This window comes from Hypomesus transpacificus, chromosome 17, assembly GCF_021917145.1.
Source record: "Hypomesus transpacificus isolate Combined female chromosome 17, fHypTra1, whole genome shotgun sequence".
NCBI lineage: Eukaryota > Metazoa > Chordata > Actinopteri > Osmeriformes > Osmeridae > Hypomesus > Hypomesus transpacificus.
In genome coordinates this window covers 13,687,688-13,715,359 of record NC_061076.1, presented here as the reverse complement: position 1 = coordinate 13,715,359, position 27,672 = coordinate 13,687,688, and the positions used below count along the sequence as shown (strand labels likewise).

At 50.0% G+C, this 27,672-nt stretch overlaps 1 protein-coding gene across 1 annotated transcript; it reads right to left on the bottom strand.

Moving 5' to 3' along the window:
• Nucleotides 1-1,440: 1,440 nt before the first annotated feature.
• grin2aa (glutamate receptor, ionotropic, N-methyl D-aspartate 2A, a) lies at nucleotides 1,441-24,359 on the bottom strand. Its single transcript, XM_047038104.1, is given in 11 exon segments — nucleotides 1,441-3,687; nucleotides 4,877-5,115; nucleotides 7,757-7,944; nucleotides 10,463-10,623; nucleotides 14,795-15,024; nucleotides 15,342-15,467; nucleotides 16,382-16,499; nucleotides 16,501-16,525; nucleotides 17,455-17,618; nucleotides 17,620-17,638; nucleotides 24,157-24,359. Coding segments are annotated over 11 exon segments (3,381 nt in total). The 3' UTR covers nucleotides 1,441-1,779.
• Nucleotides 24,360-27,672: the final 3,313 nt, after the last annotated feature.

The window sequence follows — 27,672 nt, the reverse complement described above, 5'->3', positions numbered from 1 at the left end:
GGTTCCATCCCTCCTGGGTGTGTGTCGGCCGCTGTTGCCTCGTCCTCGCTCTCCAGGTCACGGTGTAGTGATCTCTCGCTCGGACGGAACCCGAGAGAAATTGACTCACTAAGCACAAGGTCAAGTTCCCATTTCACTGGTCTCCATCCACCTCAGCCGGCAAGACATAGTCCCCTTAAAATGTAAAATGTGGTGTGTTCTCTTCTCCGACACCCAAAAATTAACACATGCAAAATAATCTACTCCTGACGGTATTTCAAAAGTTATGCTTTTTCAAAGCAAAGGTGGGAGAGAGGTTTCAACTAATGGTTATTGTGCTACCAAATAAGCAAACACTAAAATCCTAAATAGGGGGATTCGAATGCCAGAATCCCTAAAAATCTTATAGTTAATAGAATAAAAAGCAAGATTTGCTATATTTTTATATGTGCAGTGCCACAAATGAAATCCCATCGCTCGCCTCAGGGCCCATCCCTGTCTGTAAACTATGATGATGAAGCCAGCTCCCACAATCCTCTCTGCTAACTGTCCTAACCCCTCTTAGCCCAGACCAAACCCGACCCCAGTCCTACCTAGCCCTATCTTAGAGTACAAGTCATTTATGTCCTTACCCATTACTACATATTAATGTATTTATTTAGCAGACACTTATCCAAAGTGAGGTTCGAGGGGAGGAGTTGAACCTGCGACCTCTTGATCTGCTGTCAAAAATCGGAACCAATGAGCTATACCCACCCACGTATCTTAATCTGTATCTATATAGTCTAACTTTCCCAATGTACTTAGCACCTAGTCTATAATATATTTAGTACCAAAATGCCAGTATTCGCTAGAAAGTCATATCCAGCCCTGAACTTGTGAACTTTACCTGAGCGTAGATGGTATTGTTTAGGCCCATCAAGCTCCTTCTAACCCTGCTGAGAACCAACACCCTTTCCTTCTTCCCTTCTCTCTCTTCCCCCTTTCAGTGCCAGGCAACCGGGTGGGCACATTTGTCAGGATTATCAGAAGAGCTCATGGTCCGCTCAGTGACGCCCCCCCCCCCCCCCCCCCCCCCCCACCTTCTCTACCCAGCTACCCCCTTCGCCTGGCCTCTACCTCAAACAGCTCCATCTGGACAGGCCATCAGCCTTCCCCTCCCCCCCCCCCCCCCCCCCCCCCCTGCCTGTCAGGCCCCCCCCTGCCCAGCCACAACAGCACCTGGCTCGCGAGCTCCCAGCCTGCCGCACTCACAGACAGACAGCAGCAGGAGGCGGGGGAGAAGATTGGAGAAGAGGTGGGGAGGAGTGGGAGGAAGGGCTGATCGTAGCGCGGCGGCGGGAGGTGGGGAAAAGAGCCGGGGGGAGTTCATTCCTGGATGTCCCCTCTCTTGGCCCCCCTGCCTCCCCTTTCCCTCCCGTCCCCACCTTCCCCTCTTCTCCACGTACACCCCCCCCATCCAGACCCCCCTCCCCTACCATTCTCTCCGTGGCTTGGTACATCGCGTCATACCTCAACCTGCTTCTCTCTTTCTCCCTCTCTATCTCCCTCCCCCATCGGAGGGAGGGAGGCCGTCAGAAACCCTTCCCCCCCACCCCTGGAACCCGCGTGGCAGAGCGTAGTGCGGACACCTGATCCATCCATGGTTGAGAACAGACGAATAGTGAGAACCATAAAGAGAACAGCAGTACAGCAGTACCCAAGTACTTAGTTAGGATTACGATGTCGAGACGAAAAGTGTGGCTATGGCATCGTAAGTGGATAGATAGTTGAAACTATGATACAAACCCAGAAACATGATTAAACGTCTGATTCCAGACTGGGGATTTTCTTATACACCCGTCTATTGCTGAACTGGGCGGAGTTTAGGACGCGGGGGGCTGAGTATGCGCTAGTCTTATTGGCTGCGTAAGGCATCACATGCTCAGTTATGTACATGTCATTGGCTATCCGCCCGTCCCGCGAACAGTAGGAGGAGGCGGTGGACTTGACGGACGAGCGCAGATTGTTCTCGTTGCGCATTTTGAGCGGGGCGGAGGCCAGCTGTTTGTAGATGTCGGATGAGCTGCGTCCGTGGACCAGTCTGGTGTCGTCCCTGAGGGAAGAGCAAAGGAAGGGATTGTCGGATCCATGGTCCGGGTACAGGGACTTGCTCCTCTTACTCTCCTCCAGGTTGTGGTTGAACATGGACTTGGAGCCAAACAGCCTGTCCGAGTAGGGGCGGACGTTGAACAGGTTGGCGTAGGGCGAGTCGTCCAGGAAGCGGTCCTTCTCCTTCAGGCTGACACTGCGGGCTGGTCTGCCCACGTCCATCTCCTTGGGCTTCTCCAGCATGATGTTGTCAAAGGAGTGCTGGCGGCTCAGCCTGAGGCGGTTCCTCTTCTGGACGTGCGGCCCGTCGGTCTGGGGCCAGTACAGGCCGAACATCTCGTCCTGGTGCATGCTGGGATTGAGGAGGGCATCCTGGAGAAGCTGGTCCTCGCTGATGTCGTAGAGGTTGGCGGTGTGGAGGCAGGCTTCACAGCGGTTGTAGGGGGAGCGGGCGGCGGCGGCGGCGGCAGCGGCGGCGGAGGCGGAGGTGGAGGCGGCGGAGGCGGTGGGGGTGTAGTGCGCCCCGGGGGGGTAGCCGGAGGGCACCTTGGACAGGCAGGAGCGGCAGTGCGTCTGCTTGTAGCGGTCGTTGGACTCGTGCGGGGACAGGGACAGGTTCTTCTCCTTCAGGCTGTAGTGCTTGGCGTAGGCCGAGTCGGGGAGCAGGTCCGAGTCGGCGTGGTGGAGGGGGCTGGAGTTGAGGTGGATGATGGGCTGGTCACACTTCCTGTAGTTGTCGTTGTGGTCCGAGTAGATCTCGGGGTAGTCCAGGTCGTCCGCCGCCAGCCCGCGGCTCTCGCGGTAGTGGATTGGGTCCGATTGTAGGCTGAGCTCCCTGTCTGAGTCGATGGTGTAGATCTTCTCCCCTCTCCCTGCCTGGCCCACTGCGCTGACCTGCTTAGTCTTTAAATAGGACAGCTCCACCTCGCTGCAGTCCCTGGGGTATTTCGATGTCAAGGATCTTTTTTTTAAGTTGTCCTTGGGTTTCAGGTGCTTGTTGTTATCTGGGTCTTTGTAGGAGGTCGCCCTGCTGGAGCAGTCGGAGATGTCGGAGTGGGCGGCGTCCTCGGGCAGGTAGCGCTGCGTCTTCATGGACACGCGGGGATCGGGGGACAGCATGTCGGGCACGGGGGCGGGGCCCTGCCTCAGCGTGTCCACGGACTTCTTCCAGAGCGCCCGCGAGGGCTTGGCGTTGGTCTGCGCGGCGTCGGCGCTCACCGCCACCTCCACCGTGTTGGGGTTGGCGTCGTTGAGGGTGAGGGGGTGCTGCCCCCCCTGGAAGATGTAGTTGTTCAGGTGGTCTTTGTGGCGGTTGGCCAGGTAGGTCTGGAGGTCGCCCGTGTCCCCGTAGATGACCTCCTTGGGGGCGTAGCTGCGGTTGTCCGCGTAGATGAAGTTGCCTTTCTCCGCCATCATGTCCATGATCATGGGCCCGGCCGAGTGCATGAACTCGGCCGCTCTTTTGGGCGAGTTGATGCGCGAGGCACTCAGGTTGGACATGTTGGTCATCTGTTTGGCGGACTTGATGAGCTTGAGCATGTTGGCTTGCGGACTGAAGTCCAGGTCTGACTTCTTCTTCATGTCGATGTGAACGCCATGGATGCAGCTCCAGATACCCTGCAAACCGAGAGGAGGAGGGCAAGAGAGAGGGAAAGGAGAAAGAGAAAGAAAGAAAGATGGAAGTAATGGGAAAAAGAGAAAGAGGCCAAAGACAGTTTACTTAGTTTACTTTCACATTAACAAACAATAGCAGCTTTCCTTTAATGTAACTATTGTTCTGTTGTTTATCCAAAAGAACTCAACAGATTATTGTTTTCATTATAATCTCCCTCCCCATTACCAGAAGCTACAATGGAGGGTCCACAATGAAGGGGGAAAGTAATCTTAGCGGAGGAAAAGAGCAATATAAAAAAACACTTAAACTCCTAATTCATTTAAGAGACGAACGCCAGCACAGAACAGATGTGGGTGGCAGCGATAAGTTCAGTCACATGTTTTGTGTCTGCACATCAGTCAAGTGAGAGAAGCAAACCTTCAGACGACATTAAGGAGATATTTCGGTCTTGTGTTTTGTTGGTGTTATTGCTAAAACTAGGTTCTGGTAGGAGGGCTGTAAAATGGCACATGTTGTTTGCGTTCGTGCTCACTTTTATATTTTGTCTCTTTTCTCGTGACCCAGATGTATCTAGTCTGCCCCACCCTTATCCTAACCTACCTTCCACTTACTGCATTCACTCCCCAGGACAGACTTATTCCTGCTCATGTCTCCCAGATGGATTCCTCCCTTCTTTTTCTAACCACCCCTCATACCGCCCCCACCCCCCTCATACCACCCCCACCCCCCTCATGCTGTCCCTACCCCCCATACATCTACTAACCCCTTCCGACTGCCTCTAACCCCTCATCCTGCCCCTACCCCCCATACATCTACTAACCCCCTCAGACTGCCTCTAACCCCTCATCCTGCCCCTACCCCCCATACATCTACTAACCCCCTCAGACTGCCTCTAACCCCTCATGCTGCCCCTACCCCCCATACATCTACTAACCCCCTCCGACTGCCTCTAACCCCTCATGCTGCCCCTACCCCCCATACATCTAATAACCCCCTCAGACTGCCTCTAACCCCTCATCCTGCCCCTACCCCCCATACATCTACTAACCCCCTCAGACTGCCTCTAACCCCTCATGCTGCCCCTACCCCCCTCCCTACTCAAACGACCAAACACCTTCTCCCCTCCCTCATCCGTACCACCCAAATACCCCCTCCCCCCCCCCCCCCCCGACCGTAAGGACCCAGTCTTACCCTGCTGATGGAGAACAGCAGCCCGGGTGTCCCGGTGCAGACCCCGGTGAAGCAGTATCTCAGCCTCCAGTAGAACAGGTGTTCGGACACGAAGGTGATGAGAGACAGGCCCATGGCGGTTGCCAGCATGTAGAAGACGCCCGCCATGTTGTCCACGTCCAGCTGGGAGGACATGACCTCGTTCTTCTCGTTGTGGCAGATCCCCGTCAGCCACTGGGCCTCCAGCTCCTCCATCTCTCCTGGAAGGACAGGGAGGAAGGGAGAGAGCGGGTAGGGAGGGGGGGGGGGGGGGGGTTATGTCAAAACGCTTCTTACTCTCATCCAAAAGCTCCTTCCTTCTTTCCGTCTTTTCCCCCTTTCTTTGTTCTCTCGTTCACTTTCTCCCTCTCTCTCTCTGTCACTCCCTCTCTCCGACTCTCTTTGACATTTGAAGGCTCGTTTATCTGCTCTTATCAAATGTGTGTCATTCAGGGCCGGGTGGGCATGCTGGCACAGACACCAGGGTAAACAACTCTTTGTTTACAATGCCTGCAGGGTCTGGCAGAACATGAGGACAATCACCCTCCAATCACACAAACACACACGGAAACACATATACTGGCCTGTCCGCTCTGAAGATTGGAAAAACTGACTCACTGATCATTTTACTTCAACAGAACATCCGTTGCTGTTCGAAGGTGTAGGAGGCCCAGGTGGTGGGTTACTTTGGCAACTTACTCTTTCTTTCAGTGACTGAGTTGTCCTTTGATGGATATTACTCATCTGACTTTTGACTTTCAACTAAATGAAAATGTCTCATTTCAATAGATCTTTTAAATGGTCTCTGTGGTCCTCTCTCTCTCTCTCTCTCTCTCTCTCTCTCTCTCTCTCTCTCTCTCTCTCTCTCTCTCTCTCTCTCTCTCTCTCTCTCCCTCCCTCTTTCCTCTTAAATGAGTCCTTCTCATTCGCTCTCTTCACTGGGTGTTCATGTTATCCTCCCACAGTCTGTCTGAGCAGCCAACAGAAAGCTACAGCGTGTGCATGTGCCGTACATCAAGGTCTGTCTGCCCCAGACAGCCATTCACCAAGGTCTGTCTCTTTCTCGCTACTGTTTTTTATGTCTGTCTATCTATCCCACCAAAGTAATATCAGTCCTTTAGTCGGGTGGACATTTACTTGCTTTCCCCCCCGAAGTAGCGCTAGTAGAAGGCCAGGCAGTTATACAACTTTCTATCGTAACTTTCTGATCTGAGTTCTGAGGTTCAATTTATAGATGTAATACTGTATGCAATCTGGTGTATCTGTGTCTACCAGGCAGAGATACAGGGAGGTTGGTGCGTGTGTGTGTGCATGTGTGTGTGGGTGTGTGTGGGTATATGTGTGTGTGCGGGAGGGCTGAGGGGGACACGGGAGGAGCAAAGCTACAGGCTAGATCCACGATAAGCCCTCTGGGTGTGCATGGTGTCGACTTGGGGATATTCAGTCGCAGCAACACACTCGACGTCAACGAGGAGAGACAAACTGGAAACAATGGGTACTGTTGGGATCGAATATGTTTAAAGGTTCGGAGCTGATTCCAGTTCACTTGAAACTTTCCGAGGCGTACCCCCCCCCCCCCCCCCCACTCCTTACAAACATCAGCAATAATATCACTGCTACAATCCTAATGGCTCATGTTGGATATGAGTAGAGTTATATGAGGGATATATGGCTACAGCTCAGCGGTACAGAATTTGACTGCAGATCACGAGGATGCAGGTTGAAATCCCCCACTTTGGGTGACAGCTGAATAAATACATGAATGTACTTGTGTGTTTTACAGACAACCACACGCCACTGGTTCAGTCTATTGCCGTGGGCCCAGACACACTGGACATCACATGGACTCTGAAGCGGTGAACGCTCAATGAGACTACGACAGTCTAACAGACTAATCTAATAAAAGTGGTTGATAATGACAATGGTCCTCGTCTCTCTATCTCTTCTGCATTTTCTTTCGGACACTCTATTGCGCTTTCTTTTCTCTCTGGAACTACAGTTTAGAACAGCAGCAGAGAACCAAACACACCTCACACCTTTAAACACACCTCTGGGGCTATCTCTTCCCTTCTCCCTATGAAAACACGGGCTCTCTCTCTCCTCTTTCTTTCTCTCTCTCTCTTTTCTTCTCACTCCGTCTTTCTCTGTCTCTGTCTCTTTCTCTCTCTCTCTCTCTCTCTTTCTCTCTCACTCCATGACTATCACTCTTTCTTCACTCTTTCCACTGCTTTCTCTTTTACTCTTTTCCTTCCTTCCTTCTCTCCCTCCTTCTCTCCCTCCCTCCCTCCCTCTCTCTTTGTCTCCCACTCTACCTCCCTTCCTCCCTCCCTCCGCCCTCCCTCCCTGTGTTAGGCATATTGTTTATGTAGGAACATCAGAGAGCTTTTATAATAAGGGAATGTAGTGCCTGTGTCGGCTTTGACTCAGATACAGGCTCTCATACATAGATAGGGCCAGAGAGGGGAATACATTAGAATAACTTACACACTCCACACCATGTTTAGAACTGCTTCAGCATCCAGAATAACATCAAAGAGTTATTTATACTCTTGCCTTTGTGCTGGAGCCAACACAAAAAATGATAGAGAGAGAGAGAGTGAGAAAGAAAGAGAAAGTGAGAGAGCAATTGGGAGAGAGAAAGAAAGAGTGGGATAGAGAGTGAGAAAGCGAGAGAGAGAGAGACAGAGAGAGACAGAGAGAGAGACAGAGACAGAGAGAGAGAGAGAGAGAGAGAGAGAGAGAGAGAGAGAGAGAGAGAGAGAGAGAGAGAGAGAATAAAAAAGAGAGAGAAAGAGAAAGTGTGCACCACATTGTGTGGATGGGCGTAGGCAATGGTGTGTGTGTGTGTGTGTGTCTCCACACCGTCTCCAATGATGGCAAGGATTGCGAGGTCGACCTGCCGCTTCCAGTAGGAGCCCTTCTGCAGGGCGATGCCATAGCCCGTGGTGGCAAAGATGTAGCCGCTGCCGATGGTGACCAGCTTGCAGCCCTCGTCACGGCCAGCCGCATAGTTCAGCACCGCAGCGTCGTAGATGAACGCATCCAGTTTACTATGGAGAGAGAGAAAAGAGGAGGATGAAGAGAGCAGGGAGGAGAGGAGGGGTGGAGAGAGAGCAGGGAGGAGAGGAGGGGTGGAGAGAGAGCAGGGAGGAGAGGTGGGTAGAGAGAGAGCAGGGAGGATAGGAGGGTAGAGAGAGAGCAGGGAGGAGAGGATGGTAGAGAGAGAGCAAAGATGAGAGGAGGGTAGAGAGGGTAGGGAGGAGAGGAGGGTAGAGAGAGAGCAGGGAGGAGAGGTATAGGAACAGAAGGACTCAATAGTTTTTATGACATCATTGTTGATAGAAAGGCCAGTCTTACTTGGCTGAGGCATCTCAAACAGGTCAAGGACAGGAGAACAGACGGATGGAGAACTGCACATACAGCATGTGATGGAGGTGGCTCGCTGATCCACAGTAGCATTGAGAAGTGACCCGAAGGCCTGTGTTAGCATCCCGCGCCAATGCACAAGCTTTAGCTCAGTGGGCTAACACATTCTTGTGGGCGCAAGGAGACTGAAGCCGGGCACCAGTCGGTTTCACTCCAACGCACGCGCGAACAGACACACACGCACCCACAATTACAAAGGGAGTACAGCTAAATGAGGCTAGTCTCATGGCATTTACAGAGTAACTGAAGCTGTCAGTAACCCCTGCTCTGTCTCTCTGTACACACACACACACACACACACAGCCCTGTAATAACACTCTGACTGCCTGGCATTTACTGAATGTCAGGTCTGACTCTCCCACAGCAGCCTAGAGGCCATAGTTTAGCTGTGTAATTAGGTTAACACTGGCCTGGGCTCTGTGGGCCTATGCTTCCATGACAGAGTGTGTGTGTGTGTGTTTGTGTGTGTCTGTGGGTGTGAATCCGTTTGCACACGTAGGGGGGGGGTGTATGTGTGCATGTGTGCATGCGCGTGTGTTTGCGTCTGTGGATAGTAGCCAGAAAGCAGGCGTGAGGGCTTAGTCGGGATTCAATCAGCATTGATCCGTCTCACCTTCATTAAGGCAAATAAACGCACCAACGAGCATTTCTCCAGGACTACAAATCCCAATATCCTTCTCTTCAGGTAGCCTCTCTGGCCTCTCTTCCTGTTCTGAATCAGTAAACATGGTCAAAAGCACGGCAGAACAGCTGATGAAGGCTGCCACCAGCCAACCTGCCAACAGGTCTAACTCCATACAAAGCACCTTAAGCCTGCTGGTATTACATGTGATCAATACTAATCTAGCCATTGAGTCCTAAACAGAAGAATATATCCAGCAACATTATTCATGTGAGCAGGATCAGTAGTTCGGCTCTACAGCGTCTACTTCCACCATTTCAGTAACATTCAGGGAGATCAAAGATGAGATAGGAATACATTTTTACAGATTAACTCATCAGAGATTTCCTATCGTAGCTCTCTAACGTGGTGTGAGTGAAAAAGAGTGTGATTGTGTTTGAGTGTGTGTGATAGAAAGAGAGAGAGAGCGAGAGAGAGAGAGAGAGAGAGAGAGAGAGAGAGAGAGAGAGAGAGAGAGAGAAGGAGAGGGAGTGTGTGTAATAGATAGAGAGTTTGTGTGTGTGTGTGTGTGTGTGTGATGTCCTCTTGTTGAAACCACTCCTCAATCTCTAAAGGCTCTGTCTACGTTGTGATTTGATTCTATTCCCTCGCTGTAACCAATCAAAAGCACACCTTCCCCGAGTCATGTCGCCGTCAACCTTTCCTCCTTCCGCTCTCCTCCCTCCCCTCTCTCGTTTCATTCTCTCCACCTCCTGCGTTTCCCTCCCTCCTCCCCTTTGTCCTCCCCCCCCTCCGCTCCTTCCTCCTCCCCTTTCTCCTCCCCTCCCTCTCTCTTCCCAGTCCTCCTGGCTGCCTCCGCCTCTCCCTCCTCCCCTGTCTCCTCTGCCCTTTTCCTCCTCACTCGCCGTCTCTCCTCCACCCTTCTCTTCTCCAGTTACCTCGTCCTCATCTATACATACCCCTCCTGTGGCTGGGGGCCGGAAACTCCTCTCCTCTTTCCTTTCCTCTGTTCATCTTTCCCCCATAGCTTCCTTCCTCCAGCATGTCCTCTCCTGTGATAATGAGTGTGTGCGTGTGTCTGTATCCCCCCATAGCCATGCTTCCATGCCTAGTGCCCAATACAGACGGGGTTCAAAAATAACCCTGCTACTCCCAGCTAGAAAAACCATTCATCCCGTGTCACTGGGTCATCAAGGACACACATGCACAAACACACACACACAAACACATACACACCAGCAAATGAAAACAAGCATGTGCAAACACACACACACACACACACAGGCACTCACAGCAAAAAGTCTGGACCTATAGATCTAGAGTTCCCAGGTAAACAATGCGCGTGTCTTCAAACACACAGAGATTCCAGCATAACACTTGTGTATGCAGAGCAAATGTACACACACACACAAACACACACACACAGATGTCCAGACCAAGACCCAGAGATGAGATGAGACACCCAGACTCCCAGGCTCCGGGGGGGGTAGTTTGCCCCCGTGCTGCCCCAGGCTCCCTACCCCGTCTTCAGGCTGACCAGCGCATCCTGCACCCCGGTCTGGTGGTACTTGATCATGTACTGGTGCATGTCGGGGTAGTTCTTCCTGATGTTCCTCTCCGTGCTCCCGTTGGGCACGGTTCCAAAGCGGAACGGTGGGGAGTACGCATACGGGTTCTGGAACTGCGGGGGGACAAGATCGAAAACAAAAACAACAAAAAAAGGATTGAGGAGAGGGAAAAGGAGAAAGGGAGGGAGGGACAAAGAGAAGAGTGAGAGTAGCGAAATAGAGGCATGAAGAAGATGCCATTAGACATGGTTCAGGGTCCAGACGGTTTTCCTTGCCGTGTGGCGTGACCGGCACAAACTCCAGTCCCTATCTCAGAGCTCGACCACGTTCTGGTCGGAGCAGGAGAGAGGAGAGCCTCTGGACCCTGAACATGAGTGATGACATCTAGTTCCTGTTTCAGTGTTTGGATTGAACAGCCTAACTAGCCCTTCTATTGCCCTGTCTGAATCCTGGCCACAATATCCACATGAACACAGAAACCCTGGACACACGCTGGAGTGCACACACATAGACTGAAACGAGTGAAGAAGGATTGTTTGCGTACCTGTTGTTTATTGTGTATTTTGTCTTATGTGTGGGCGTTTCAGCCTTTACAGTATGTGTCCCCTCCATCCCTCAATCCCTCCATTCTTCTATCCCTCCATTCCTCCTCCCATCCTTCAAAGAGAAGCTCATCAGTGATGTGCCCTCAGCACCACTAACCAACATATCTCACTGCCCTCCACTCTACTGTGTGTGTGTGTGTGTGTGTGTTTGTGTGTGAGCTTGCACAAGGTTGGAAAATAAAGCGTTCACATTTATTGTCTGGGTGTGTTTATAATCACTTATGCCTTCAGCCTTTTTTTATCTGTTCATCTGTTTAAGGTGTGTACATTGTTTGTTAAATCACTTGTCGGGGGGTATGTATGTGTGTGTATTTACTCTGTGAGTGAATGAGTGTGTGTGTGGGGGTGTATGCAAGTGTGTGTGCTTGTGTATGTGCCTGAGTGTGTGTGCTCGAGTGTATGTGTGTGAGTGTGTGTTATCAGGTCAGGCAGAGGGGATGCAGTGATGTCAGGCTGGTAACAGAATGTGCGTCAGAATCACAAGGGATGGCCTCAAGGAAACACAAGCGCCTCGCTTCCTCCCCCCTAATCCCTCCTCCTCGAACCCCACCACAAGCTCCTCTCCTCCTCCCTCGTCCTCACAGCCCAATTGCAATCCCTTCCCTCCCTCCCTCCCTCCCTCCCTCCCTCCCTCCCTCCCTCCCTCCCTCCCTCCCTCCCTCCCTCCCTCCCTCCCTACCTCCCTCCTCTTCTCCTCCCTCTTTCCTCCTTCTCTCTCCTCGCTCCCCCCTGCTCCACCCCCTCCTCGCCCCCTCCCTCCCTCCGTCCCTGTGTGTCTTAGCAGTCACCATGGGCCTCCTGCTGCAGTAGAAGCAGGGAACATCCGATCAGTCAAGTCACGTCTGCTCCCGTCCTCACCCCCTCTCCCTCCGTCATCATCAGCCCTCACGCCTCCGATCACACCTCTGCCCCCCCCCCCCTCTCTCTCTCTCTCTCTCTCTCTCTCTCTCTCTCTCTCACTGCCTCAACCTTCTACTCATGCACACTGTTGTCTGAAATCACCCCCTGCTTCCCTGCTTCCTAGCTCCTCGCCCTCTCCTTCTCTCCCCGGTCATTATGCAAGGTCTCGTGTTATATAAAACTCTACTGGTCTACTTTCATCTGAAAATAGAATACAACCCTGGTTTGACAACTCCTTTCTGTCAACATGCCTGTCTGCCCTGCCAGTCTACCTGTCTGTCTGTTCTGTCAGTCTACCTGTCTGTCTGTTCTGTCAGTTTACCTGACTGTCTGCCCTGCCAGTCTATATATCTGTCTGTTCTGTCAGTCTACCTGTCTGTCCGTTCTGTCAGTCTACCTGTCTGTCTGTTCTGTCAGTCTATCCGTCTGTCTGTTCTGTCAGTCTACCTGTCTGTCTGTTCTGCCAGTCTACCTGTCTGTCTGTTCTGTCAGTCTACCTGTCTGTTCTGCCAGTCTACCTGTCTGTTCTGTCAGTCTACCTGTCTGTCTGTTCTGTCAGTCAAACAGCTCCTCCCCGTCTCCTGCCAATGTTTCTCCTGCTTTTCTCTCTCTCTTCCTGTCTATCTACTCTGGTAACCTTGGTTTATACTCCCTCTCCCTCTGTGCCTCTCTGTCTTTCTCTCTCTCACTCACTCACTCACTCGCCCTTTCTTTTCTCGCCTTCTAGCACTCCCTCCCTCAGGTTCTGTTTTGTGTCACCCCTGCCAAAATTTGAACCATAGTTCACACACCGGTTAAATCTCCAGTGTATGTGTTTGTGTGAGAGTGAGAGTGCGCCATAGAACACCGTGTGCTGGGTACGGGATAGTATGTGGGCATACACAGGGGACCCTACCAAAACCCCAGTGCAGCCAGACTCAGGGGGAGATGGTTCTGCTACGAGAGCCACCCAGACACAGCACAGCTCCGTCAGACAGAAGTGGAGACAGCGGTGGAGCCTTTGATAGTCAACATCGGCCATCGTTAGCTTCCTGGTGCCTTTGGACTTCAACTCAGCAGTTTTGAACAACTGTAAGAGTGTGTGTGTGTGTCTGTACATCCACTACTTGTATTTGTGTGTATATGCGTGCGTATGCATGTGAGTGTGTGTTTACAATATGCATGTGTGTACGTGTGGGTGTGTTTGTGTGCATGTGTGTGTGTGCGAATATGTGTGTGTGTTTGCGTGTGTGTGTGTGTGTGTGTACATATGTGTGTGTGTGTGGACATATGTGTGTGTGTGTGTACATATGTGTGCGTGCGTGTACACATGCGTGTGTGTGTACGTCACCTCTCTGACCCTGTGTCTAAAGGAGACTGTGATCTTAACTCTCCTCCTTCATCCTGGTCCAGTGTTCTGCTGGATCAGCTGTTTGGGGAAGCCCTCTTGACAGCACCAGAACCCCTCAGCCCCTGCTCCTCTGCCTTGGCCGGGCCCACTGGATCCACGCTCAGATCCTTGAGAACCGGGCTTAAGGTACACCACTGAACTGGATCCGCGTTTCAGAGCGTCAGAACAGAGCTAACGGAACACCATCCAGATGTTCTTTCCGGGGTCGGGGTCGATTTGAATTCAATTCATTCAGGCACGTGGAATCACACAAAGCTTGAGGTGAATTGAGATTGGATTCGTGTATTGAAAGCTATGCCTCTTTGCTCGGCAAGAGGATGTTTTTCAATATGGGATCTGAATTCAGGTCTAGCAGTGGGTGAGATAGGATTTAGAACGTGAATTCAAATGGAGCCTAGCCCCAATCCTCACCAAAATCATGATTTATGACAAATAGAACCAAGTCATACAGTCTGGGTGCCTTGAAAGGTGCATATATGTGTTTTATGTCATTGGCCAGTTATCCAGCCAATACAAGGTATGCATTATATATACACACAGTAAATGTATTTATATGTTAAACAGCAACCCAACGCAGCTCAGTGTGGTGCCCCTTCTCCAGCACCCAGACTGTACGTGGTGAGGTTTAACAATGTGTATGCACACAAACAGGACAGCCAAGAGAGAAGACAATGGGTTAAAATTTGAAATGGGAAAAAATAGACAACAACAGAGAGTTAACAGAACAGAGATAGCAACAGATGCAAATGTGTCTAGCTAGCCTCTCTGACGCTACAAGCTAGCCGTATGCTGCCAACCAGCGCTCCACAGAAAACCCGTAAATCTCGGAAACGTTCCGACAGGGAATCCTGGGATACGAAATCGTACCTCCGGTTTCACATGATACTTTCCGGCCTGGAAACGTGGTTTCCAATCATTCCGAGAGGGCAGGAGGACAGCATACAAACATGCTATCCTCACATGACATGAAACACACATGTGGCTTGAGAGTTCCCACGGGGATAAAGCTGATACTCAAGCTGACCTATCTTCTACTTTCTCCCTCTCTGTCTGCAGAATTCCGCCCCTGGCAGGTAGGCCTGCCTGTTGTCTCATCCCATAGAGGGGGAGGCTTGTCTCACACACCTGGGAGACTGTGTGTTTGGGACAACCCCGCCCCAGACACTACCATCACAACCAATCCAAATGCTCCGTAGGGCAAGGGTCAAGTCAGCGACTCGACACAAGCACTCAGAGAAGACCTCTACTGATCTCAACGGCCTCCTGGACAAGAAAAAGTACCATTAGATCAACCATGAGGACCGTCGCCGGCTGGATGAGGGACAGAAAGATCGTTTTGGTGAACAACAACGACAACAAAGGGGTCAATAACCAGTGTTGCCTCTGTACCTTGTTGTCGGATAGCCCGGTGACCTGGTCGACAAACTCCTCCTGGATCATGAAGGCGGCCAGGTTGGCAGTGTAGGAGGCCAGGAAGATGACAGCGAAGAAGGCCCACACCGACACGATGAACTTACTGGTGGTGCCCTTGGGGTTCTGGACCGGCACAGAGTTGTTGAACACCAGACCCCATAGTAGCCACACCGCCTTCCCCATGGTGAACGAGGGCCCATGGGGGTCTGGGGGAGGAGGGGAGCATGATGGAGGAGATGGGGGAGAGGGACAGAGGAGAGCATCATTATGCTACTGAAGCACACGGCCTTCGAACCTGTCACAAACTCTGCGATCGTGTCATCATGTAACTGTCATGTGACCATGTACCGCTCATTTAGAGCCTTTTACAGCTTAGAGTAGAAGTGGTTCGAGGGAGCCTTATACTGAAACTCTGCCTTGAGAAAGTGTGTGTGTGTGAGAGAGAGTGTGTGTGTGTGTGTGTGAATGTGCGTGTGTGTTTGCGTGGAGGTGTATGTGTGTGTGTGTGTGTGTTTACACTCACCTCTACCCTGTGCCAGGTTTCTGTTGAAGCCTAGGGGGCTGATATATTCAAACATGAATACAGCCATAGCAGTCACTAGGAGCAGCATCACAAACATCATCACCCACACCGAAGCACTGAATGGCTCTGAAACATAGATACACACACAAACACACACACACACACACACACAGAAACAAACACACACACATTAATACACAGAGATAAATATTCATGACAAACATGGAGAGTCACATAATCAGTGAATAAATCACACAGACATACACTTAAACAAACGCACACATGCCGATGAGCACATGTTGACACGCCCTCAGATACACACACACACACACACACACACACACACCGCTTGAACAGGAGTGGGAACCGTGGTGTCAGCACTCCTGTCCTCCTCTGCTCTCTGCAGAGCAGCTCACAATGTAGCCTTATACCCCTAATGTATGTGAAAGCACTGCTGGCAAGCAGCCATCCCGTGCGCGTGTGCATGTGTGTGTGTATGTGCATGCCTGTGTGTGTGTGTGCATGCGTGTGTGCGTGTGTTGTTGGCAGAGGGCCGTGCTGGGGTTTTGCTGATACGTCCTGATAATTATAGCCCTTAAAATAATAGCTGCATGACAAATATTGTGTGTGTTTGTGTGTATGAGCGAGCGAGTGAGTGAGTGAGAGTTGTGGGAGTTAGAGACTGCCGCACTCTCATGACTCTCCTTTGGCCTCTTGGCAATCAGTGTCTGGGCTGGGCCCATTTGTGTGGCTGGTCATTCTTAGTGACATTATAATGTGCCTATTTACTACAGTAGGTTAGGAGAGGGATATAAGGACTCGGTATGTGAACGTGTGTGTGTCAGTGTGTCTATGTATGCGTGTGTGTGTGTGTGTGTGTGTGTGAAAGGACTCACAGGGTCAGTACTCAATCCAATGTCAGCAGTAGTGTATCTTTCAGGTGTTTGCCCTGCTCATACACTACCAACCCACTTTCAAACACACACAAGCACTCACACACAGAACTCGAGCCTTTCGTGGGCGACATCGGCGTTAGTTACCGAGGAAGGCTGATGGAGACACAGTCCCGTTGCTACGGGAGACCATGACGCTGATTCCAGTTTCCACGAACGGGACGGAGAAATCGATGACCTCAGAACGCTCCTCATTGATCGTCAGAGGACCCGACGGCCATGACAGCTTTTCTTATAGACCACCTGCCAGGGAGGGAGAGGAGGAAGGGAGAGAGTGGAAGACAGGAGGGACAGAGGGAGGAAGAGGGACGAAGGAAGGGGGGACGGAGGCCGAGAGAGGAGAGGGAGATGCAGGAGAAGGAGATGGAAGGGGGCAGAGAGAGAGAGAGAGAGAGAGAGAGAGAGAGAAGAGAGGAGGAGAGAGAGAGAGAGAGAGAGAGAGAGAGAGAGAGAGAGAGAGAGAGAGAGAGAGAGAAGGGGAGAGAGAGGAGAGAGAGAGAGAGAGAGAGAGAGAGAGAGAGAGAGAGGAGAGAGAGAGAGAGAGAGAGAGGGAGAGAGAGAGAGATAGAGAGAGAGAAGGGGGAGAGAGAGAGAGAGAGAGAGAGAGAGAGAGAGAGAGAGAGAGAGAGAGAGAGAGGGAGAGGAAGAGAGAGAGAGAGGGAGAGAGAGAGGAGAGAGAGAGAGAGAGAGAGAGAGGGGGGGGGGGGAGGGAGAGAGAGAGAGAGAGAGAGAGAGAGAGAGAGAGAGAGAGAGAGAGAGAGAGAGAGAGAGAAAGGGAGAGAGGAAGGATGGAGAAAGAGAGAGAGACGGGAGATGGAGAACGAGAGGGATAGCCGGAGAGCCAGACAGAGAGAGAACAGAGGGTGAACAGAGGGAGACAAAGAACAAAGGAGAAAAGCAACAATTAAAAAAAGACATCAACCACAGTTTCATCCCATCCAATCTGTCCAGCATCAGCAGTCCTATAAAGACGACGAGTAAATGTAATTATCTCCCATCAGAGGGGTTAAACAGAGAGCAGATGCTCAAGCTTTGGAGGCAAAGCTCAGTGTTTAAAGCTTTTTGACTCCAATAAAAAGGTTGCAGGTTCAAATCCCCCTCTGTGTGTCCCTTCTGATGAAACCCCTCTGCTAAATGAAGCCTTCCTGGTTAGGATGTGCGAGCTGCTCACCTCTCCCACCATCCCGTTCCACACGTTGTTTATCTTTTTCCCGTGTTTACCGTTGGTCACCAGGTAAAGATCGTAGGTGAACTTGACATACTTGGCTATCTTCTTCAGGATATCAATGCAGAATCCCTTACAGCACTTCTTGATGTATGTCCCCGCCCGCCTCCGTAGTGTTGCTGGGGGAAACATAAGCAGAGACAACGTCTCATTGGCTGACATTTCCAGGTGCGGTCTGGGAGCTTTCCAATGGGAATCCTCGGCTTGACATGGGACGTGAATTGTGAAGGCAAGGAATGTCCCACGGGAAGTGACACAGGGCTATAAAGGGGGTATAGTGTGATCTTATTGGTCTTCTCCAGGCATAGCCAGACTACACTAGCTGCAGACTTCCAGTACACACGTGCACACTACTGTATATTGCCGCGTGTGTGGGGGCCGAGACGTGGTAAAGTGGAGGGAGAGAGGGAAAGAGGAGGGAGAGGGGGAAAACAGAGAAGAGAGAGGGAGAGATCGAGAGGCGGGAATGAGGGAGAAGCAGAGAAGGAGAGGAAGAGGTGGGGAGGAAGGAGAGAAGGAGAAGGGAGAGGTACAGGAGAGAGGGGGAGGTGGAGAGGAGGGGGAGAGGGAGGGGAAAAGAGAGGGAGAGTGCCCTTTCCATAGACCTTTCCCTGGGACTCTTGCACCCTGTAGATAAGGGGGCAGGGGAGGAGTGAAGGGGGCGGGTGGGCGTGGGGGGGGGGGGGTATGGCAGTGTCCATCAGAAGAAAAAGAGACAGTACTTCCATCACCACTCTGTACTGGCCAAGCTGTGCCTGCCCCAACAGCATCTAACCGTATGGACGACACTCTCCCTCTCTGTCTCTCACTCTCATTTGTCTCTATGCTCTCTCTCTCTCTTTCTTTCTTTTTGGAAAGTATGATGGTTATGCATATGTAATCATTCTACCATCTGTGTCTATGAAGCTGAGAGGAAAGGACATTGTTCAGACGTGAAATGTACACACACACTCAAACACACACACACAGGGGGCCCACTTCTCTCTCTCTCGACCACCTGGGACCGTCATTTAACTTTTAGATTGAAGCTAATGAGAAGCACGTCCTTGTGTTTTATGCACATCAACTCCTCGAGTAAGTCTGTTCCATGGATTTGCAAAGCAAGAAAGGGAGGGAGGGACATCAACTCCTCGAGTAAGTCTGTTCCATGGAATTGCAAAGCAAGGAAAGGAAGCAGAGAATGAGAGAGGGAAGAGAATGAAAATGTGAGAATGAGAAAGGGAGAGAGGGAAGGATAGAGCAAGAGAAGGGTGAAGAGGCAACACTATCCGGATACTAAAAGAGAGATCCTTGTTGAGCTGGCTCAGCAAAATCCACTTCCAGATCAATCAGAGCTCCTCTGTAGCTGACTGTGACGTACACAATGAATTCCCTAGGAGACCGGATCACACACACACACTCACCTACACACACTTTCTCTCTCACACACACACACACTCACATAGATAGTGAAATCTGTAGTGTATCAATGTACCACAACAACAATTGTCAAGACCAGCGCAGAGAAAGACCACATAAACACACTGAAATGTATCAAATTAAAGAATGATGGATGACGAGAGAGAGAATGAGACAGAGAGAGAAAGAAAAAGAGATTATAGAAAGAGAGAGGGAGATAAAAAGTGGGAGTAGGGAACAATAATATATAAATATATACAATAGGGGTCTGAAGTCATGTTCCAAACATTCAAGTGGCATGGACCGTTTTGTCTAATATACACCATGACTTCATTGGCATAACCCAGTTATAACCCCAGTCATAACCCAGTTAAAACACTAGTCATAATCCCAGTCACAACCCCATTCATAAACCCAGTCATAACTCCAGTCATCACCTCAGTCATAACCCCATTTATAACCCCAATAATGATCCTTAACCCCAGTCATAGCACCAGTCATAACACCGGTCATAGCACCATTCATAACCCCAATAAGGACCCATAACCCCTGTCATGGCAGCAAATCACATTGAGAGTACATAAGCCTAGTAATCCTAATAAGACACTATGAAGGAGCATTCATGTGCAGACATGAATCCACGTTTCTCCTACTGCACATCTACAACCCTCACTGGTAGTGCTCTCCAGAGAACTCTGTGTACACCATGTTCTAGAACAGCCAGACTTCATCTCCGAAGTTCTAGAACAGCCTGCTCCCATTTACAGTAGCCAGGCCACAACAATGCTGTATGTACTGTACAGGCCTGCCTGTGTGTGTGTGTGTGTGTGTGTGTGTGTGAGGGGTAGGGCCTGGGGGGTCTCAAGAGTGAGAGAGCGAGGGGGGCGGGGAGGGGGGGGGGTCTGCTCTGCTCTGCAGTCCAACCTGCATGAGTGGCTCTCGAACTCCACATGCATGGATACATCCCCCCCCTTTCTCCAGCACCCCTCTGTCTCTCCATCCCTCCATCTCCATCCCTCCATCTCCATCCCTCCATCTCCAAATGGGCACCATTGATGCTTGAGTGGGCATCGCGCTGTCAGAGGAATGCCTCCAAACGCACTGGCCTGTGGGTGAGTGGACATGTGGCCACAACGAGAGTGTACTAGTGTGTGTGTGTGTGTGTGTGTGTGTGTTTGTGCGTGCGTCTTCCCAGTGCTCCTCTCCCTCCATCTCTCTGGTCTCTTCCTCATTTCAGACCTCCTCCGGGAGCTTCCATTGTCCGCCCTACTTTGCAGCTCGCTGAGAGCCTGTTAAAAGTCCCCTGCGCATATCATCCCGGGATGCTATTTCAGCTGACTATTAATCAACTGTGAGCGAGTCTGTGTGTGTGTGTGTGTGTGTGCGTGTTCATGTTTGAGTGAGACGAGATATTATTAAAGCTTGCTATTAATGAACTCTCCCACATTTTGAGTGGGACGTCAACCACCCAGAGATTTGGCTACTTTCAACTACAGACTACTTTGTATTTATGTGTGTGAGAGAGAAAGTGTTCGTGTGTGTCTGGCACATGTAGCATGTCTGCGCCCACAGTGGAAAGACATGTAGGCTACAGGTGTAGCATCATTCAGGGAAACAAGTGTGTGTGTTCATGTGTGTTGGAGGAGGGAACTAAAGTGCTGACTGGAGAAGTGTAGCTAAGGCGACCGAACAGGCTGCTTGCACACCTGTAGCTGGGAGGTTGAGAGGGTGCTTCAGAGGGCCTAGCAGTGTACTAATATTTGCACCTGGTAAATGAAAAACAGGGACAGAACTGGAGGAGGAGGAGGAGGGATTAGAGGAGGGGGGAACAGGATATAGAGCTAGAGGGAGGAGGAGGAGGGGAGAGAAGAAGATAGAGCGGGGAGGGGCAAGACTGAGCATTTTGCTGCTCTGGTTGTCAGAGAACGCTAATGTGCTACATTAGAGGCAAGGAGCTGCAGGCATGAATATGGGGATGGAAGGATGAAGGGGATGGAGAGATGGAGGGATGGGGAGAGCGAAAGAAGGAGGAAGGTGAAAAAGGCGGAGCAGTTAGTGGAGGAACGGACAGCCCATTAAGGTCTCAGGGCATTCACTGGACAGAGAAAGAGAGGAGGTTTATAGGAAGAAGAGAAATGCTGTGAAAAACATGCAAAGGGGCCACATTACAGGATGAATGTAAGGATAGAGGCAAGAGAAGCATTACAAAATGAGGAAGAAAGGGTGAGAAAAGGAGGAAGAAGAGAATAAGAGCAAGCTAGAGATTCATGGCTCTTTCCAAAAGACCTGTTTGGAGTTTTCTATTGGGGCTGGCGGTTTAAACACCACCAAAATCATTAAACAGCTCATTCTCACATTATCACTTGCTAGTTGTAGCTTGCCACTAACAGCAACTTAAAAGTGATTTCAGATAAACTTATGTTTATAGAGCTGATGTGCATGACACACTGAGGCCCTGTGAGAAGTCAAATCCCAGGACCCTGCAGTGTCTGAAAGGGGTAGCACAGGCTGTAGTGGGACAGCTGACAAAAATTAGGAATAGGTAGATGGATGGATGGATTGGTGCACAGATGAATGGATGGATGTAGGATTGAAAGGTGAATTGAAAGATGAATGAATGGATGGACGGATGACAGAAAGAAGGAAGGATAGATAAATGGAAGGATGGATTGATGAACGGATGGTGTGGTGGGGACCTCTCCACTCTGCATGTGATGCCCTCTTGTCTCTCAAGGAAGCTTCAAAGGGGTTTTCTTGAGACAACATGTCTCCAAGCAACCATTTGTCCTCTCCTTTTGTGGTGGGAATTTGAACAAAGAACATACCTAGCCAGAAAGTTCTTCAAGACTCCACCTTTACAACAAGAGTTGAAGGTGGAGGATAATGAGAGGAATATTTGTGTAATGTTTGCTACTTTGTTGTAATGTTGTGTTTACTGTACTATTCTAGTAACTTCTCCTTCTTCCTAAAAGATAACCAATTCATCCTTGGTCTCTACATGAAGCCAACATTATAAAACAACCATTCAACTATATTTTTTTACTGTACAAAGATGTCCAAAACATTATTTGAACACTCTCATGAACCAGCCAGAGACCAGTTCACGCCTTGGGTAGGTGTGACGGAAAGAGGGGGAGTTGAGAACCCAACTTCTGACTTCAGAGACAGGACTCCTAATTCTGAACTGTATAAAACTCGTGAGATGACAATCGATCTCTGAGTCCAGCGACACCAACGATTGCATGGTAAACGCCGTCAGGATTGGAGTTCCAAAGGATTTCGCCAAGCTCCTCCTGGGATTCAACAAGATTTGGGATTGCAACACTACTTGAACGATTCTGCAGAAGTACCCAAACCGCAATTCTAATTGCAACCTGAATGAAATCACGCAAGCTCATTCTCATGATAACCTGCTGTGCAGCCGCGCATTGATTTCGGATATTCTTAAAATGGGCCTCGGACGCGAACAGCGCCCACCCTCATTGATCAACCCTGATCGAACGCAACTATGACTGGTGACGAAGCTTGTCATTAACCACTGATCAATTAACAATAATTCAATAGTACAACTTATAATTACTTCATCAATTGTATACAGTTTTGAATGTTCTGAATATAATAAACAATGTTTGATTTGAACCCTGCTATATTGGCTTATGAGAACCTGACCCTTGGTCATGTTCAGAAGAGATGTACGTCTATCGATGAATTATGTTGCTTGTATAATGATAAACTGTCATAAGGCTGTTTGTATGCCTGGATAGCCATAATATAGTTATTTTGTAAGATGCAACTAAGATATATCCGTACCACTATATTGTAGGTCAGATGTCACAATGTTACCAAAGTGTATAATGCCATGCCACTTTGAACGTGGACAATGAGAGGAAAGTCAAGGCCATTTTGAGGAGCCCTATTTAAAGACTAAACAAAAGCTGTCCGGCACCATGAATGCGGCGTCTTCTCTCTGTGTTTGCGAAGGCTACGTTGATTGTCACCCCCACCACCCATATGGTGATACTTTTGAACTGCCCTTCATTCCTGGATTCTCGGTCCAGTTTTCTGAACTGCTCAGCAGGAGTGTGTCAGACACCTGCTCCTTACAGATCTCTCATCAATTCTTAGATTTTTTATACAGAATAGGGTACACTAGAGACTTCTTCACTACGGCTCTTTCCTCCCTGCAGCATTGGCGTGAGCTATGTTTAGGATTTGTAAGGAAGTAAGCGCTGACTGTACAATGTGTGTCTTTCTTAAACCAAGTTAGACCATTTCATTCTGTTCATTGAAACCGATTTCCATATCAAATTCAAAATCGAACTTCTTCATACCATACATATTTATTCTACTTTAATCAACTATTTGTAAAATACATTTTTGTTGTGTGCATGTTCACTATTGTTGTGATTTTCTCTACTCATTCTTCAAATTCATTCCTTCAGAATACTAATTAATACATACTAAACTAGAGGTTTCCTTGGTCTCCTAAAACCAATATCAAGAGGTGGTGCCCCGATGACTCAATACTTATTATAGATTAGGTTATCCATGGGTGTATCTAGCCCTATTTTTTTTTTCTAAATTTGTTAATTTCTCTTTCTAAAACCGACTAGAGGACATCATTTAAAAGGATATTTTAAAAAAAATCTTATGGGGGAACATGCCCCCAGACCCCCATAGTTTTGCTGGGTCACAGGAAAAATTATAGGTTTTATCTAGGGGCTTAGCCCCCCCAAAAGTGGGAACCTTGATTCGCCCCTGAGGTTATCTATTCTCAAACGATCAAACCCCGCTAAAACGGAAAGGTGGATGGAAGGAAAGAATACGTGGAGGATGAATGAATACTCGGCTCCTCACAGATCCTTGGGGTCGAGCGAAAGATACACTTAAGAAAACACAAAACGAGACCGACCGACAGACCGAGAAGAGAAAGAGAGGGAGAGAGAGAGAGAGAGAGAGAGAGAGAGAGAGAGAGAGAGAGAGAGAGAGAGAGAGAGAGAGAGAGAGAGAGTGAGAGAGAGAGCGAGAGAGAGAGGGAGAGAGAGAAAGAGAGAGAGAGAGAGAGAGAGAGAGAGAGAGAGAGAGAGAGAGAGAGAGAGAGAGAGAGAGAGAGAGAGAGAGAGAGGGAGAGGAACTCCTTGATGTTGTTTCCCCCACAGGGGCCCTACGGAGGAGCAGAGGAGGCAGACGGAGAGACACACGGAGTGATAGGACAGCACGGCAAAGCAGGCAGACGTACTCTTTGATGTGTTTCCTGCAAGGGACCGAGTTCCTCATGCAGGTTCCAGTCAGCCTCTCCACGTCCTCCACGATGACGAAGGGCTTCTCCTCCAGAGTCACGATGCTCAGGTGGTTGTCGTCCATCTCGGCGTCGCCAAACGAGTTGAAGCGCGGCCACACCGGGTACTTGACCGTCAGGGTGCGGTTCTCCCAGCGGCCCATCTGAGGACGGCCACAGGGTTACACACACACACACCGTGTGAACTAACAAACGAGCTGGACACTGACACAAACACACACAGTCTGAACGCGTGCACAGTGTGGACGCGCGCACGCAATCAAGACACACACACAAGCTGGACGCACAGTCACAGCTTGGACGCACAGTCACAGCTTGGACGCACAGTCACAGCTTGGACGCACACATAGTTTGGACACACACAGTTTGGACACAGAAACACCAATATTATTTTGGGTCTGGATGTAGTCTGCACAAGCATCCGCAAATAAATACGTACACCACACAACACCTTCCACACACACACACGTGCATACCATTTTGTGTACTGTACCGGCAGAAGGACTGACAGGACAGATAGTTACATGGGTTACTCAATAATTCAGTGAGTTGTCAACATGGTGATGTCACGGTTCCCCCTTATGGAATCTTTCTGGTTAAATTTGTGTTGGTGTGGGTGTGTGTTGGAGTGGTGTTGGTGTGCACAGTATGCGTATGTGTGTGTACTGTACATGTGTGTGTGTGTACAGTATGCATGAGTGTGTGTGGGTACAGTATGTGCGTGTGCAGCATGCAGAAAGACTTACGATACCATCAATACTTAATGTTACAGGAGTCAAAAAATGGCAAAACCTTATACTGCCTCTTCCTCCTTTTCCCCTCATCCCCTCATCCCCGCTGCCTCTCTCTTCATTCACGTGCGCTCTCTCTCTCTCTCTCCTCCGACCTCTTTTTCCTCTATCTCTTTGCCTTGGGAGAATACGACTGACTCCTCTGCAAGTTCTGAAAGTCGACCTGACTGCAACCGGCTGAATGATTCAGTCCACGCACACACACACGCGCCTACTGTATGTGGTGTATGTGTACTTGTATGGGGTGCGTGCACGTGCGCGTGCATCTACGTCTGCGTGTGCACAATAGTGCGTGCGTACTTGCGCATGTGTACGAGAGGGAGCGTGCGCGTGTGCGAGAGTGTGGTGTGTGTGTGCACGCAAGTCAGGCCTGCCATTTCCTCGGCGGCAGAAAGGCTTGTTGTTGTGTATCCTGACGACCTCATTAAGTAACTATAATGAAAGAGAGCTCGCTAGAACAGGCAGGCAGAGAAAACACATTATAATGCTTCATTTTCTTTTCTAATTGTATTGCCTGCTTAATGGAATACACGTCTAGATTGACTGTGCATGTGTCTGTTTGTGTGAACGTCAGTGTGTACATGGGACGGATAGGTGCTACAGTGTGTTCTCTGTGACGGCGCGAGAAAGAGTGTATCGTGTGTGTGTGTTAGGACTCAGTCAGTTCTTTACAGTGGACAGTGTACAGAATGCTCCTCACTACACAGGTCTCCTGTAATATCCCGAGTCTCTTACCTCTGTTCACCTAGCAGCCTACTGAGAGTGTGTGTGTGTGTGTGTGTGTGTAAGCCGTGTTCTTCTGCAGCTACCTGGCCCTGGAGTCACAGAAGCACATTGTTCAGAGCCCTATTCCTGTCACTCTACACGGGACCTGCCGAAACACGCACACAAACAAACACGTCACACACACATCACACCTCACGCACACATCAGCAGCACCGCTTGACTGGCTAACTCATTAGCACCCAGATAGAGGAGAATGTGAAATTAGCATTTTAATTGTTTCTCCAAGTGGCCTTCCACGGTCACAGGGCAGAGAGACATCTCAACCTGTTTTCCCTGTCAGCCTCTCACATGCCTGCAACGTGTGTGTGTGTGTGTGTGTGAGAGTATGTGCCACCTTCCGTTCTCAGGGGAGATTCAACACGGTCCCTTTATCTAAACCCAGCTGTTTCTCATTCCCCCCGTCCCGATGAAGTGTGTGTGTGTTGGGGGGGGGGGGGGTGGGGGGGGGGGGGGGAAGGGGTTCTGGGGGAGAGGGGGGTGCGGGGGCCATGGGGAACAACGGGGTGTCGGAGGATAGAATAGAGTGGAGGATGGATCTGTCGGAGGTCGGATTGGTCACGCATCAGACAGCACTCACCCTGCTGCACACACACACACCACACACACGTACAGTCGACATGTGTACATACGCCATACACACATGCACACACTGCACACACGTAGTGTGCACGCATACACATGCCACACACACACACGCTCACACCCTAGAACACCTACTCACACACAGCCTCATCGCTAACTGATCTGGTCACATAAATCAATGTGCTTGCCTGGCGGACTTGGCAGAGAGATATATGGGAGGCCCTACATGGAGGATGTTAAAGACGGGAGGAAATACGAAGGAGAGGAGAGGGGGAGGAGAGCAGGAAGTCGCTGACTTCAGCAGCCTGTCCAGTTTCCTGTCCTCCTCTTCCTCCACCTATCTTCCTCGCACACCCCCTCTCTCTTTATCCTTCCCTTGCTCTCTCTCTCTCTCTCTATCTCTCTCTCTTTCTCCCTCTCTCTTTGTCAGCCTACAGTCTCTGAGCTCTCCAGTAATTAAAAAGAAGTGGCCATAAACGAATGCAGAGAGAAATCTCCCTATCGACCAAGCTCAGAGCCAAACGCTGACTCTATCTTTGCCCCAGCTTACACCACACACACACACAGATACACACACCACACACACACTCACACACACACGCACCACATTTACACCAAGATACAGCCGCCACACCACAAACACACACACCGCACTTATACAAACACACAGCCACCACACCATACACATATACAGCCACGTACGGCACGTACACACACACACACACACACACACACTTCTCGCATACCACATACACACAGATGAAGATGTGGTGGAGAGGGATGGACAGAGGGTTGGCAGAGGGAAAGGAGAAGTGAGGGGTTGATTTCTAAAATGACAAAGGTGCTGATGACTGGAAAAACGGGGACCAGGACGACAGAACTCCCTTTGGTTCTATTACAGGAAGAGAAGAGAGAAGAGAGGGGAGGCCTTGGGACACACATGGACGTGTGTGTGTGTGAGCGTGGCAGAGTATTGTTTTGTTTTTGTGTGTTTCTGTGTATTTGCATGTGTGCCCATGTATGTATATGTTAGCGTATGTGTGTATGTTCGTGTGTGCGTATGCATGTGTGTGTGTGTGGGAGCCTTTTTGTGTGTCTGTCTGCGAGAGTGTTTGTGTGTTTATTAGAGTGTGTGTGTGTGCGGGTGTGTGTGTGTGTGTGTGCACGCGTGCATATGTGTGCGTGCGTGTGTGAGAGACAGCAGGGCGGTGGGAGGTTACAGAAATAGGCCGGTCGGATTAGTGTGGCGGCTCATATATCCCATTACCCTCGCTGACAATCCTATCGCATCATCAGA